The sequence below is a fragment of the Theropithecus gelada genome, chromosome 7b, assembly GCF_003255815.1.
Source record: "Theropithecus gelada isolate Dixy chromosome 7b, Tgel_1.0, whole genome shotgun sequence".
Taxonomy (NCBI): domain Eukaryota; kingdom Metazoa; phylum Chordata; class Mammalia; order Primates; family Cercopithecidae; genus Theropithecus; species Theropithecus gelada.
In genome coordinates this window covers 103,589,774-103,603,906 of record NC_037675.1, presented here as the reverse complement: position 1 = coordinate 103,603,906, position 14,133 = coordinate 103,589,774, and the positions used below count along the sequence as shown (strand labels likewise).

The 14,133-nt window shown below is 47.0% G+C and overlaps 1 protein-coding gene across 1 annotated transcript; it reads left to right on the top strand.

The window, feature by feature from the left end:
• The first annotated feature begins 909 nt into the window (after positions 1-909).
• Positions 910-7,007, top strand: HSP90AA1 (heat shock protein 90 alpha family class A member 1). The gene is made up of 11 exons (XM_025390940.1): positions 910-1,103; positions 1,704-1,865; positions 1,955-2,321; positions 2,643-2,776; positions 3,067-3,387; positions 3,503-3,668; positions 4,094-4,284; positions 4,387-4,534; positions 4,774-5,042; positions 5,616-5,949; positions 6,233-7,007. Exons 2-11 carry the CDS (start codon positions 1,704-1,706, stop codon positions 6,340-6,342), a joined length of 2,202 nt encoding a protein of 733 aa, XP_025246725.1. The 5' UTR covers positions 910-1,103; the 3' UTR covers positions 6,343-7,007.
• The last annotated feature ends 7,126 nt before the right edge of the window (positions 7,008-14,133 follow it).

The following is a 14,133-nucleotide window of genomic DNA, read 5'->3' as shown; positions in this document are numbered from 1 at the left end:
TTGTGGTCCTCCGCCCGCGCTCGTCCCAGTTACTCGGAAGGCTGAGGTGGGAGGATCACCTGAGCCCGGGAGGTCGAAGCTGCGGTGAGCCAAGATTGTGCCACAGCACCCCAGCCTGGGCGACAGAGGGACAGCCTGTCCAAAAACAAAAACAAAAAAACACCAAACCTGTCTTTTAGGGAAGGTTAATCACCAAAATGTCAAGTGTTAGATACTTAATTTGCAGACCTTAAATCGATCGGCAAAACGATGGGCTTTTAAAAATCATGCCGGATGTAGCTGGGTAAGCATGAATTTATTCACCAAGGGCCCGATTCCCAAGCTAAGGGACCCTGAAGTGTGAAGGACATGGCTTCCGGGGAACCCAAAGGTAGGGAGCGCTCCTGAGCCAGCGGTGGGTCTGGAGACTCCGCGAGCGCGCAGGCCGCGGGACGGCGTCCCCTGCGCGCAGCAGCTAGAAGCCAACAGCCCAAAGGCCCCCAGGGAGCAGAGCCCCGCGATCCCGGCGCCGCCTGCGGCTGGGTTTTTTGGCAGCGGGCGCGCCGTCCGTGAGGACGACGGCTCCGGTAGTCTCCCGGGCGCGCGAGATCCGGGGCGCTCCCCGTCCACGCACGGCCCTCCCTCCAGGCGCGCCTCCCGCCCCGGCCCCGCATTCTGCGCAGCCCGGGTGACCAAACTACACCTCACTTCAAAGGCCCCCACGCCCGGGCGTGCCCTCCGCCCGCGCTCAGCAGGTGGGAGTGCAGGGCGGAGGGCGCGGGGGCCCCAGAAGGCGTCCGGACCTTCCCGAGAATTCCAGGCCGCGCAGGCGCATTGAGGTCGGCGCGGGGGCGTGATTGAGGGAAGGTTTCCCGGGCTGGGCCACGAGCAGGGCCTGCGCGCGCCAGCGGGAGGGGCGGGCCACGGCGAGGGCGCAGGCGCAGGCGCGCGGCCGCGGCGGCGGTTGGGGAGGGTTCTTCCGGAAGGTTCGGGAGGCTTCTGGAAAAAGCGCCGCGCGTTGGGCGGGCCCGTCGCTATATAAGGCAGGCGCGGGGGCGGCGCGTCAGTTGCTTCAGCGTCTTGGTGCTGCTGTGCCGTGGAACGTTTGCAGCCTCTTAGCCAAGGTGTGGGGGGCGGTTGTGGGGGCCTGTGGAGGTGGATTGGGGAGTGGGGGCGGCTGGCGCGGAGGGGAGGCTGTGGGGGCCGAACGGGAGCCCTGAACCCGCCAGGGCCGCGCTCCCGGGCGGCCGCGCTGCCTATTCCGGAGGCCGTGGGCCCGCTGCTATCTCCGCAGCCCGCATCAGGAATGGGCTTGGGCGGCTGGTCCCCGAGGCTCCGCGGCAGCCCCGGAGCTGGCGCCGCCCGCGAGCAGTGCGGCCCTGTGGCTGGGGGGCCCCCGGCCGGCCCAGCTGGGGGCGCAGGCGGAGGAGGCCGCCCTGGCGGAGCCGCGGCCCGCGCGGGAGGGCACACGGGGTGTCGGTTGGGGACCGCGGCGCGGGACTGGGCCGGGCCTGCAGCGGCCTCCCGGAAGCGCGCACACGCTCGTGGTAGTTACCGCGCTCCGAAATGAGGTCATCCTTTGTCAGCCGCCCTTCTATTTTCGGTTTCCTTAAACTTCGCAAATCTGCAATCCGGCTTTAAAAATATTGGGAGGACGCGATGGAATCTCGTGTTGCCCCTGTAGACGCCCTACAGGGTTTTAAACCGGCGCGGTGTCGTTCCAGATGCCTGAGGAAACGCAGACCCAGGACCAACCGATGGAGGAGGAGGAGGTTGAGACGTTCGCCTTTCAGGCAGAAATTGCCCAGTTGATGTCATTGATTATCAATACTTTCTATTCGAACAAAGAGATCTTTCTGAGAGAGCTGATTTCAAATTCATCAGATGTAAGTCGTTTATTAACCCAGAATACGATTTTGGTTTCAATATGAACTACTTGGGGGCTGTATGCTTAATTAATATTTTGTGTTAATAGGCGTTGGACAAAATCCGGTATGAGAGCTTGACGGATCCCAGTAAATTAGACTCTGGGAAAGAGCTGCATATTAACCTGATACCAAATAAACAGGATCGAACCCTCACTATTGTGGATACTGGAATTGGGATGACCAAGGCTGACTTGATCAATAACCTTGGTACTATCGCCAAGTCTGGGACCAAAGCGTTCATGGAAGCTTTGCAGGCTGGTGCAGATATCTCCATGATTGGCCAGTTCGGTGTTGGTTTTTATTCTGCTTATTTGGTTGCTGAGAAAGTAACTGTGATCACCAAACATAACGATGATGAGCAGTACGCCTGGGAGTCCTCAGCAGGGGGATCATTTACAGTGAGGACAGACACAGGTAGGTACCTGAACACTCACTGGTTAAGTCAGTGGCGGAATGGTGGGGTGCTGCAACCCTTGGACCCCTGGGGATGCGGCGAAGTTCACAGAAATGTGTGTTTACCCAAGGATCAGGAACAAGCTAGAGCTCTGAATTAGTGTGTAATGGCATGACTTGGTGATTACTTCTTTTGGGCAAGGCACTTAGATCTGCTGTGGGAGCCTTTGCATCTGTAGTAAGGGCAAACCTCGCTTCATACACACGTTATAAGGGTTAAACATGGCGTTGAGCACTAAATTGAATGTATTATTGAGTCAATTTTCCTTATTTTTCTTGCAGGTGAACCTATGGGTCGTGGAACAAAGGTTATCCTACACCTGAAAGAAGACCAAACTGAGTACTTGGAGGAACGAAGAATAAAGGAGATTGTGAAGAAACATTCTCAGTTTATTGGATATCCCATTACTCTTTTTGTAAGTTTCTACATAATTGCAGAGTTACTGTCTGTAGGTGACTGGGGTGACTGTACTACATCCTTAGTTCCTAGGTCTGTTGAACTAGTCTGAAGCCTGGGGAACTTAAGCTCTACTAACTGTGAAGATTCCTCGGGTTATTAAGTAGATACATCAAATATTGATGAGAAGCTGCCTGGCTGCTTCTCATCCTCGCTAATTTAGGCTTTGGCCTTAGGTTGAAAGTAGTGGGGCAGCGCTATGACTTAGTTCTAGAGTGCAGCAGTGATGCGATTTCATGTCTTTTGAAGGTGGAGAAGGAACGTGATAAAGAAGTCAGCGATGATGAGGCTGAAGAAAAAGAAGACAAAGAAGAAGAAAAAGAAAAAGAAGAGAAAGAGTCTGAAGACAAACCTGAAATTGAAGATGTTGGTTCTGATGAGGAAGAAGAAGAAAAGAAGGATGGTGACAAGAAGAAGAAAAAGAAGATTAAGGAGAAGTATATCGATCAAGAAGAACTCAACAAAACAAAGCCCATCTGGACCAGAAATCCCGACGATATTACTAATGAGGAGTACGGAGAATTCTACAAGAGCTTGACCAATGACTGGGAAGATCACTTGGCAGTGAAGGTGAGTGAGGGACTGATGGATGCTTCAAGCTTGTCTTTAGATTATCATCCCACCACCCCAAATACCTGCTATAATGCATTGTTCATTGGTACTTGGTGTGTCTGTTGTATTACAGCATTTTTCAGTTGAAGGGCAGTTGGAATTCAGAGCCCTTCTATTTGTCCCACGACGTGCTCCTTTTGACCTGTTTGAAAACAGAAAGAAAAAGAACAACATCAAATTGTATGTACGCAGAGTTTTCATCATGGATAACTGTGAGGAGCTAATCCCTGAATATCTGAGTAAGTATAGATAGGAAAAATAATCACTGTCACTGATTAAAGAAATACTTCTGGCTGGGCATGGTGGCTCACACCTGTAATCCTAGCAGTTTGGGAACCCGGGGTGTGCGGATCACTTGAGGTCAGGAGTTCAAGACCAGCCTGGCCAACATGGTGAAACTCCATCTCTCCTAAAATTAGAAAAATTAGCCCGATGTGGTGGCAGGCTGAGGCATGAAAATAGCTTGAAAACTCCCCTGGGAGGCAGAGGTTTCTGTGAGCGGAGATTGCACCACTGCCTTCCAGCCTGGGCAACAGAGTGAGACACTGTCTCAAAAATAATCTCCTATCATCTCCAGGTTCTTATCTTTGCTTTTGGGGGTTTACATAGTACCAGTTTTGTCCTTGGAATGACTCAGTGCATTTGATTTTTATATTTTTTTCAGACTTCATTAGAGGGGTGGTAGACTCAGAGGATCTCCCTCTAAATATATCCCGTGAGATGTTGCAGCAAAGCAAAATTTTGAAAGTTATCAGGAAGAATTTGGTCAAAAAATGCTTAGAACTCTTTACTGAACTGGCGGAAGATAAAGAGAACTACAAGAAGTTCTATGAGCAGTTCTCTAAAAACATAAAGGTGGGTGTAAATATTTGACCATTGGTAGTTTTCCAACTGGCCTCTTTTTAGATTTCTTTTTGAATTCAGAAAGTCTTCAGTAAAGAACATACTTTGTTTTAGCTTGGAATACATGAAGACTCACAAAATCGGAAGAAGCTTTCAGAGCTGTTAAGGTACTACACATCTGCCTCTGGCGATGAGATGGTTTCTCTCAAGGATTACTGCACCAGAATGAAGGAAAACCAGAAACATATCTATTATATCACAGGTAGGGGGACGCTATGTTACAGTCATATACGTCGTTCTTATAACCTTGTAGGCTCTGTGGGTGTGTTTTCTACTCAGGTAGCACTGTTATAACTGGCGTTGATCTAGGCAAGATAATTAACATGAACTAGGTCATTATCTGTCTTAGGTTCTGCCTAGGTATCTGTCTAGCGAAAGTTAGAAGTAGATGAAGCCATTCTTACTGTTAAAAGGTCTAAAAGTAACTTTGTAATACCTCAGGTGAGACCAAGGACCAGGTAGCTAACTCAGCCTTTGTGGAACGTCTTCGGAAACATGGCTTAGAAGTGATCTATATGATCGAGCCCATTGATGAGTACTGTGTCCAACAGCTAAAAGAGTTTGAGGGGAAGACATTAGTGTCAGTCACCAAAGAGGGCTTGGAACTTCCAGAGGATGAAGAAGAGAAAAAGAAACAGGAAGAGAAAAAAACAAAGTTTGAGAACCTCTGCAAAATTATGAAAGACATACTGGAGAAAAAAGTTGAAAAGGTATGTGAATACAGCATTTCCTGATCATTGATACCTCTAAGGTGCTTTCAAGCTTAGTCATACATGACCGATTTTCCCTTGCTTTCAACTTAAAATAGAAAACTATGTCGTGTATGGTTGGGCGTGGTGGCTCACGCCTGTAATCCCAGCACTTTGGGAGGCTGAGGCAGTGGATCACAAGGTCAGGAGAATGGAGACCCTCCTGGCTAACACGGTGAAACCCCGTCTCTACTAAAAATACAAAAAAATTAACCAGGCGTGGTGGCGGGCGTCTGGAGGCTGAGGCAGGAGGATGTCCTGAACCCGAGAGGCAGAGGTTGCAGTAAGCCAAGATGGCACCACTGCACCTCCAGCCTGGGTGACCAAGCGAGACTATCTCGGGAAAAAAAAAAGGTTGTGTACGTAAAACGGAATTAATTATAACCTGTGCTCTTTGGATACCTAATGCAACATTTAAGTTCTATTTGATAATAGTATTTCGGATCTATTGTTTGGGTTCTTCAGATTTCATTTGACAATGAAAGTTTAGGGTTTAATCTTTCTAGGCTCCTAGTCATCACTTCTTGATTACAGGTGGTTGTGTCAAACCGATTGGTGACGTCTCCATGCTGTATTGTCACAAGCACATATGGCTGGACAGCAAACATGGAGAGAATCATGAAAGCTCAAGCCCTAAGAGACAACTCAACAATGGGTTACATGGCAGCAAAGAAACACCTGGAGATAAACCCTGACCATTCCATTATTGAGACCTTAAGGCAAAAGGCAGAGGCTGATAAGAACGACAAGTCTGTGAAGGATCTGGTCATCTTGCTTTACGAAACTGCACTCCTGTCGTCTGGCTTCAGTCTGGAAGATCCCCAGACACACGCCAACAGGATCTACAGGATGATCAAACTTGGTCTGGGTAAGCCTAATACTATGTAATGTTAAAAAGGAAAGAAATACACATGACAGTGAAGAAAGTGGTAAACTTCCAGTTATCCAAACTTGGAGCACCTTCTCCTGCTTGGAGGCATTCAAGAATTTTTTTTTTAGGGATAAGTAAGGTCTTATAAGAGCTAAGAAATGAAGTTGAGATTCATATGCCCTGTAAATACTGTCTTGAAAGCAGGTATAAATCGGGAGTATTACACTAATAGCTGACGTTAAGAAGTCTTTCTAATACGAGGATTTTATTTTGGAAACAGGTATCGATGAAGATGACCCTACTGCTGATGATGCGAGTGCAGCTGTAACTGAAGAAATGCCGCCCCTCGAAGGAGAGGACGACACATCACGCATGGAAGAAGTAGACTAACCTCCGGCTGAGGGATGACTTACCTGTTCAATACTCTGCAATTCTTCTGATAATATATTTTCAAGGATGTTTTTCTTTATTTTTGTTAATATTAAAAAGTCTGTATGGCATGACAACTACTACTTTAAGGGGAAGATAAGATTTCTGTCTATTTCTAAGTGATGCTGTGGTACCTTAGGCACTGAAGCAGAGCTAGTAATGCTTGTTTAGTTTCACATTGGTTTATTTTAACAGACTGGGGTAACGTGTGTTGTAAGATGTATGTAACATGATGTTAATTTTGTGGTCCAAAGTGTTTAGATATGAAGCCGGATTTCTAAGTAGACCAAATCTTGTTATTGAAGTGTTCTCGAGCTATATATACCTGGATGTTTAGAAAAGTATTGGTTACATCTTGTAGGATCTACTTTTTGAACTTTTCATCCCCTGTAGTTGCCAATTTTGCATGTACTAGTCCTCTAGAAATAGGTTAAACTGAAGCAACTTGATAGAAGGAACTCTCCACAGGGCTTGTTTTCCAAAGAAAAGTATTGTTTGGAGGAGCAAAGTTAAAAGCCTACCTAAGCATATCATAAAGCTGTTCAAAAATAAGTCTTGTGGATGGAAATGTAGTGCTGGAGTCACATTCTGCTTAAAGTTGTAACAAATACAGATGAGTTAAAAGATGTTGTGTGACAGTGTGTCTTATTTAGGGGGAAAGGGGAATATCTGGATGACATTGGTGCCAAAATGTAAAACATGAGGTGCTAGCAGTAGACGGTTAAACACTGGCTGCTCCAAGAGTTGACATGATCTTCCCAGCATATACTCCGCAGGTGTGGGGTGGAGCACATGAGGTAGGCACAGAAAATAGCAATGCAGACGACGTGTATCCCCTGTCTCCGTGAGTTAACACGTGTTCTCCCCTTAGCGTCCACATTGTTTTGATGTTATTCATGGAATACCTCCTGTTCTAAATACAGTCACTTAATTTCTTGGCCTTACAGTGTCTCAAAGTTGTTTACCAAATCTACTTAAAGCTATCCTGTTTGAAATCTCTCCTTACTAATTTTCTGTTTTTTATTGAGCCAGCTGACACCTGTAAGCAGCAGGTAACAAGCTGGTGGGAAAAAGATGGGCTGGCACAAGTCAAAAGAAAAAGTGCCAGGAGCAGTGGCTCACGCCTGTAATCCAGCACTTGTGGGTAGATCACCTGAGGTGAGGAGAGCAGCCAGCCTGATCAACATGGAGAAATCTCATCTCTACTAAAAATACAAAATTAGCCGGGTGTGGTGGTGGGCCCCTGTAATCCTAGCTACTAGGGAGCCCGAGGCAGGAGAATCACTTGAACCCGGGAGGCGAAGGTTGCGGCAGGCTAGGATTGTGCCATTGCACTCCAGCCTGGGCAGCAGGAGCGAATCTCCATCTCAAAAAAAAAGACGGAAAATATCAGCTCAATAGGTAAGATTCCCTCTGGAGATTGGGGGTGGTAATGGCTAAATAAAAGTCTTCACTTCTGAAATTTGGTGGTTCTAGAAAGAAAATTTGGTTAGATAGCATATAGGATTTGTATTCTGAGTCTAATGCAATATATAAAAATGATAGGAAATGCCTGGGACTTGGATATGTGACAGTGACTAAGGGGACAGTGCACAGGCAGGGAGAGGCCTTTGTCTCAGTCCCTCGTGCTAAGCAGGTATTGAATGCTTGGTAAATGGCAATCACATTTAATCCTTTAAATCCTCTGAGAAGTTCTTAGTTCCCTTAGACAATATATAAGAGGAATATGTAAATTGAGGTCTTAGTAGTGGCTGAATTTAAATTTAACTCCAAAGCCCCATTTTATTCTAAGTTTTGTTGCATACTGAAAGGTGTTAGCAGCTAGAAGAAAGGTTTATGGTGTTGAACTAGAAAGTGAATGGCAAAAAGGGCAAAAAGTCAATTTTGTTTTATCCCAGGTCTAGCAAGAGAATATTAAATCTTAAGATTTCTTTCAATTTAAAACATAAGGCACTTGAGGGGATCAGTCAGTGTAGGACCTCCATAAATGATTTCCCAAATGAACTCACCCTCCTGGAGTTACTGGAAAAGCGTTTATGGCAAATAGATGGGTACTTACCTGCGCATCTGGACCTATCTCCCAGCAACCCCTGTGCTGGAGACTGCACCACCAAGAAGATGGATCCCCAGCCCAGTGAGTGAGAAGATGAGCTAGACGACACATGAATGTCATGCTGAAAATGCCCTTGTACTGCTCCAGGACCACAGTTCTTACCCTATCGCTTCAAAATTCACTGTTGTTTCAGACCTTCCATAATCAAGTTCCATCCTGCCAAGGAGAGTAGTGAATGCAGAAAAGACATGCAAACTGGACAAGAGAAAGACTTCATAGATGACATGGTTGTCTAGGTAGGAAACTCATAAGAAATCTACCAAAATGATACTAGAAGTGATTTTAGCATAGGATAGGAGATCAATATATAAAAATCTGTTGAGCCAGGCATGGTGATTCACGCCTGTAATCCTAACACTTTGGGAGGCCAAGGTAGGATTGCTTGAGCCCAGGAGTTCAAGACTGCCTAGGCAACAAAGCGAGACCCTGTTCCTCTGAAGAAATTAAACTAAGGCCAGGTGTGGTGGTTCATGCCTGTAATCCCAGCACTTTGGGAGGCCGAGGTGGGTGGATCACCTAAGGGTCAGGAGTTCCAGACCAGCCTGGCCAACATAGCAAAACCCCATCTCTACTAAAAATATAAAAATTAGCCAGGCGTGATGGCAGGCACCTGTAATCTCAGCTACTCGGGAGGCTGAGGCAGGAGAATAACTTGAACCCGGGAGGCGGAGGTTGCAGCGAGCTGATTGTGCCACTGCACTCCAGACTGGGCAACAGAAGGAGACACCGTCTCAAAAAAAAAAAAAAAAAAAAAGCCAGGCATGGTGGCACATGCCTGTAAGCCAGCTACCTGGGAGGCTGAGGTGGGAGGTTGCATGAGCTCAGGTGTTCAAGACTGCGGTGAGCCATAATCATTCCACTGCACCCCAACTTGGGACACAGAGCAAGACCCTGTCCATAAAAATAAAAAAAAGAAAGAAAGAAAGAAAAGCAGTAGTTGCCTGGGGCCAGGAGTCAGAGTGGGGAGTGACTGCAGAGAGGCAAGAAGGAGCTTTTGAGGGCAATGGAAGTGTTGGAAAATGATCAGGTGGTACCAGCTGTGTGTGTGTGTGTGTGTGTGTGTGTGTGTGTGTGTGTGTATGTTTTTTCTTTTCTTTTTTTTTTTTTTTTTTTTTTGAGACGAAGTCTCACTCCGTTGCAGACTGGAGTGCAGTGGCGTGATCTTGGCTCACTGAAACCTCTGCCTCCTGGGTTCAAGCAATTCTCCTGCCTCAGCCTTCTGAGTAGCTGGGATTACAGGCATTCACCACCATACCCGGCTAACTTTTTGTTTTTGTTTTCCAACAAGTCTCACTTTGTTGCCCAGGCTGGAGTGCAATGGCGCAATCTTGGCTCACTGCAAACTCACCTGGTGGGCCCATATTCCAGCTTTCATTTTATTTATTACATTTTTTTTTTTTTTTTTTTTTTTATTGAGGCAGAGTCTGGCTCTGTCTCCCAGGCTGGAGTGCAGTGGCAGAATCTCCGCTCACTGCAAGCTCCGCCTCCTGGGTTTACGCCATTCTCCTGCCTCAGCCTCCCGAGTAGCTGGGACTACAGGCGCCCACCACCACGCCCGGCTAGTTTTTTTGTATTTTTAGTAGAGACGGGGTTTCACCATGTTAGCCAGGATGGTCTCGATCTCCTGACCTCGTGATTCGCCCGTCTTGGCCTCCCAAAGTGCTGGGATTACAGGCGAGCCAATGCTCCCGGCCTGTTTTTTTTTTTTTTTTTTTTTGAGACAGAGTCTTGCTCTGTTGCCTAGACTGGAGTGCAGTGGCACAATCTTGGCTCACTGCAACCTCTGCCTCCCAGATTCAAGCAGTCCTCCCGCCTCAGTCTCCCAAGAAGCTGGGATTACAAGTATGTGTCACCACGCCCAGCTAATTTTTGTATTTTTAGTAGAGACAGGGTTTCACCATGTTGGCCAGGCTGGTCTTGAACTCCTGATTTCAAGGGATCCGCCTACCTCCACCTCCAAAAGTGCGGGGATTACAGGCATGAGCCACCACACCTGCATTATTTTATTTTATTTTATTTTATATTTTATTATTTGAGACAGGGTCTGGCTCTGTTGCCCAGGCTGGAGTGCAGTGGTACAAGCTCAGCTCACTGCAGCCTTGACCTTCCAGGATCAAGCGATCCTCCCAAATCAGCCTCCCAAGCAGCTGAGACTACAGGTGGGTGCCACCATGCCTGGCTAACTGCTAATTTTTGTATTTTTTATAGAGACGGGTTGGGGGGGGGTCTCACCATATTGCCCAGGCTGGTCTTGAACGCCTGCCTCAGCCTCCCAAAGCTCTGGGATTACAGGTGTGAGGCATTGCACCCGGCCCTTCTTTATTTTATAGATAAGAAAAATAAGCTCTGGAAGTGGAGGACGCACGGGGCTCTCTGGGTTAAAGGGAGGCCAGGGCCGTGGTGCAAGCACCAGGCTTCTACTCCTGCACCCTGGCACCTCCCAAATGGCCAAGGGCTAGGCAGGGTCTGGGGAGTGGAATGGATGTCCTAGGCTCAGCTCTGCTTCCAGGGAAGGGGTTCAGGAGGAGCAGATAGGCCCAGTCTTGAGTTTAAGGCCACCAACGTGTGTGTGTTTTGCTTAGGTTTGTATCCCAAATACTCATAACAGTGTCTGGCACATGGCAGCCACACAAATCTTTGCCAACAAATAACAAATTAACCTAAGCACTTCATGGTTTATACGTTCACTTACAGTTTCTAATTTTTTTTATTTTTTATTTTTTTTTTGAGACTAAGCCTTGTTCTGTCACCCAGGCTGGAGTGCAGTGGCACCATCTTGGCTCACCACAACCTCCACCCTTCCAGGTTCAAACAATTCTTGTGCCTCAGCCTCCTGAGTAGCTAGGACCACAGGCACACATCACCACACCTGGCTAATTTTCTCTCTTTTATAAGCTATTTATTTTGGAGATTTCCAGAACATGCAAAATAGAAGAAGATAGATAATAACAAACGTTGGCAAGGATGTGGAAAATTGGAACTCTCACAGGTACACTGCTGGTAGGAATGTAAAATGATACTGTTCTGGAAAACAGTCTGGCTGTTCCTCAAAATGTTAAACATAGCATTGCCATACGATCCAACGATTCCACTCCTGGGGATTTACTCAAGATGAATGGATAAACAAAATGTGGTCTATGCATATAATGGAATATTATTCAGCCTTAAAAAGAAAATTCTGACACATGCTACAACATGGATGAACCTTAAAGACATTGTACTAAGTGAAATAAGCCAGTCACAGAAGGACACACACTGTATGATTCCACTTATCTCAGGTACCTCGAGTAGGCAAATTCAGAGAGATTCAGGAAATAGAATGCTGGTTGCCAGAAGCTTGGGGAGGAGGGAAGGGAGAGTTGGCATTTAATGGGAACAGTTTTCATTTGGGAAGATGAAAAAGTTCTGAAGATGGATGGTGATGATGGTTGTACAACAATGTGAATATCTCCACCACTGAACTGCAGACTTAAAAATTGTTAAAATGATAAACTTCATGTTATGTATATTTTATGTAGGTATGTATGTATGTATTTATTTATTTTTGGAGAGTCTCACTCTGTCACCCAGGCTAGAGTGCAGTGGCGCGACTTTGGCTCACTGCAACCTCCACCTCCAGGGTTCAAGTTATTCTCCTGCCTCAGCCTCCCGAGTAGCTCGGATTACAAGCACTGCCACCACGCCTGGCTAATTTTTTGTATTTTTAGAGATGGGATTTCTCCATGTTGCCCAGGCTGGTCTCGAACTCCTGACCAGCTGAGGTCAGAAGGCTGAGGCAGGAGAATAGCTTGAACCTGGGAGGCAGAGGTTGCAGTGAACTGAGATTGTGCCATTGCGTTCCAGCCTGGGCAACAAGAGCGAAACTGTCTCAAGAACAAACACACACACACACACACACACACACCCAAAAAAAAAAAAGAGAGAGAAATCATTCTAGGCAGAGGAGCTCTGGCGTGTGAGGTCTTAGAAAGAGACGTCTGTCAGGTTTTTTTTTCTTTTTCTTTTTTCTGTTTTTTGAGACAGAGTCTTGCTCTGTGCCCAGGCTAGAGTGCAGTGGTATAATATCGGCTCACTGCAACCTCTGCCTCTCGGGTTCAAGTGATTCTCCTGCCTCAGCTTCTTGAGTAGCTGGGATTACAGGCACCAGCCACCATGCCCAGCTAACTTTTGTATTTTAGTAGAGACGGGGTTTCACCATGTTGGCCAGGCTGGTCTCGAACTCCTGACCTCGTGATTTGCCCACCTCAGCCTTCCAAAGCGCTGGGATTACAGGTGTGAGCCACCACACCCGGCCTGTAACATAAAACTGACCATTGTAAACCATTTTTTTTTTTTTTTTTTTTTTTGAGACGGAGTCTCACCGTGTCTCCCAGGCTGGAGTGCAGTGGCGCGATCTCGGCTCACTGCAAGCTCCGCCCCCCGGGTTCACGCCATTCTCCCGCCTCAGCCTCCCAAGTAGCTGGGACTACAGGCGCCCGCTACCGCGCCCGGCTAGTTTTTTGTATTTTTAGTAGAGACGGGGTTTCACCATGTTAGCCAGGATAGTCTCGATCTCCTGACCTTGTGATCCACCCGCCTCGGCCTCCCAAAGTGCTGGGATTACAGGCTTGAGCCACCGCGCCCGGCCTGTAAACCATTTTTAAGTGTATAATCCAGTGCATTAACTACCTTCACAATGTTATGCAACTATCATTACTATTTCCAAAACTTTTTCATTTCCCCAACAACTCTGTACCCGGTAAGCCATCAATTGCCTGAGATGGTCTCCATGTCCCCTTGCACCAGGCTAAATCCTTCCACTCTTCCACTAGCTGGCCCCAGGTAATCCCTTCCATTATCTGGTCTCAGAAAATATTTTCCTGACATAACGTAAGCCCTGCATACACTCTCCTTGCATCCTCTACCTTTTTTTGTAGCATTACACAACTGTAATGAAGTGACCATTCGTTTCAGGTCAGTCTTCCTGTCTCTCCGCTGCCTGTCAGCCCAGGAGGGAAGGCGTGAGTGTTCACCGCTAAATTGGTGCATGTGGCAAACACCTGATACGTATTTGTGGCCTGAGTGCAGAAGTGGTATGTACAACTGATGTTTTCCCCCTTCCTGTGGGGATGACAATTTGTTTAAATAATTCTGTACAATTAAGGAAGCTTTTGTTCCCTTTGCTAAGCCTTTAAGATCTGCTCAAGACTTTGAAAGTGTGATTATAGACTCTTCTTCCACAGGAGGGAATGTCACATCACCTCCCTGGGAAGAGCATTCCAGGAAGCAGGGCTTTTAGTGAGTCACAGTGTATTAATAGCACCATCAAAATCTGAACAAAGATGCCATTATGTTAGTGCAGAGCCAGTGAGCTGAACACGCTATCTGCCAAGTGTATGTTTTTGCTTGGAACATCTATCATCTTCTTATGAAAGCATTTTAGGCCTTAACACTTGATCAATGAAAGTTCTAGAACTTGAAATGCAGTCCAAAAAGAAGCCCTCTTGTGTTTTGTGAGCCACCGCGCCCGACCATGAGGTCTTGTTTTTTTAATGCCAGGTTAAAATTCAAAAAACAGGCCGGGCGCGGTGGCTCACGCCTGTAATCCCAGTCCTCTGGGAGACCAAGGCGGGTGGATCAGGGGGTCAGGAGACTGAGAC

Excerpts from the sequence above, each read along its gene's own strand:
- HSP90AA1 (XM_025390940.1), top strand. The coding sequence starts at position 1,704 with ATGCCTGAGGAAACGCAGACCCAGGACCAACCGATGGAGGAGGAGGAG. Across the intron at positions 5,043-5,615 it reads TGGAGAAAAAAGTTGAAAAG|GTGGTTGTGTCAAACCGATT; the intron begins GTATGTGAATAC and ends TCTTGATTACAG. Across the intron at positions 5,950-6,232 it reads GATGATCAAACTTGGTCTGG|GTATCGATGAAGATGACCCT; the intron begins GTAAGCCTAATA and ends TTTTGGAAACAG.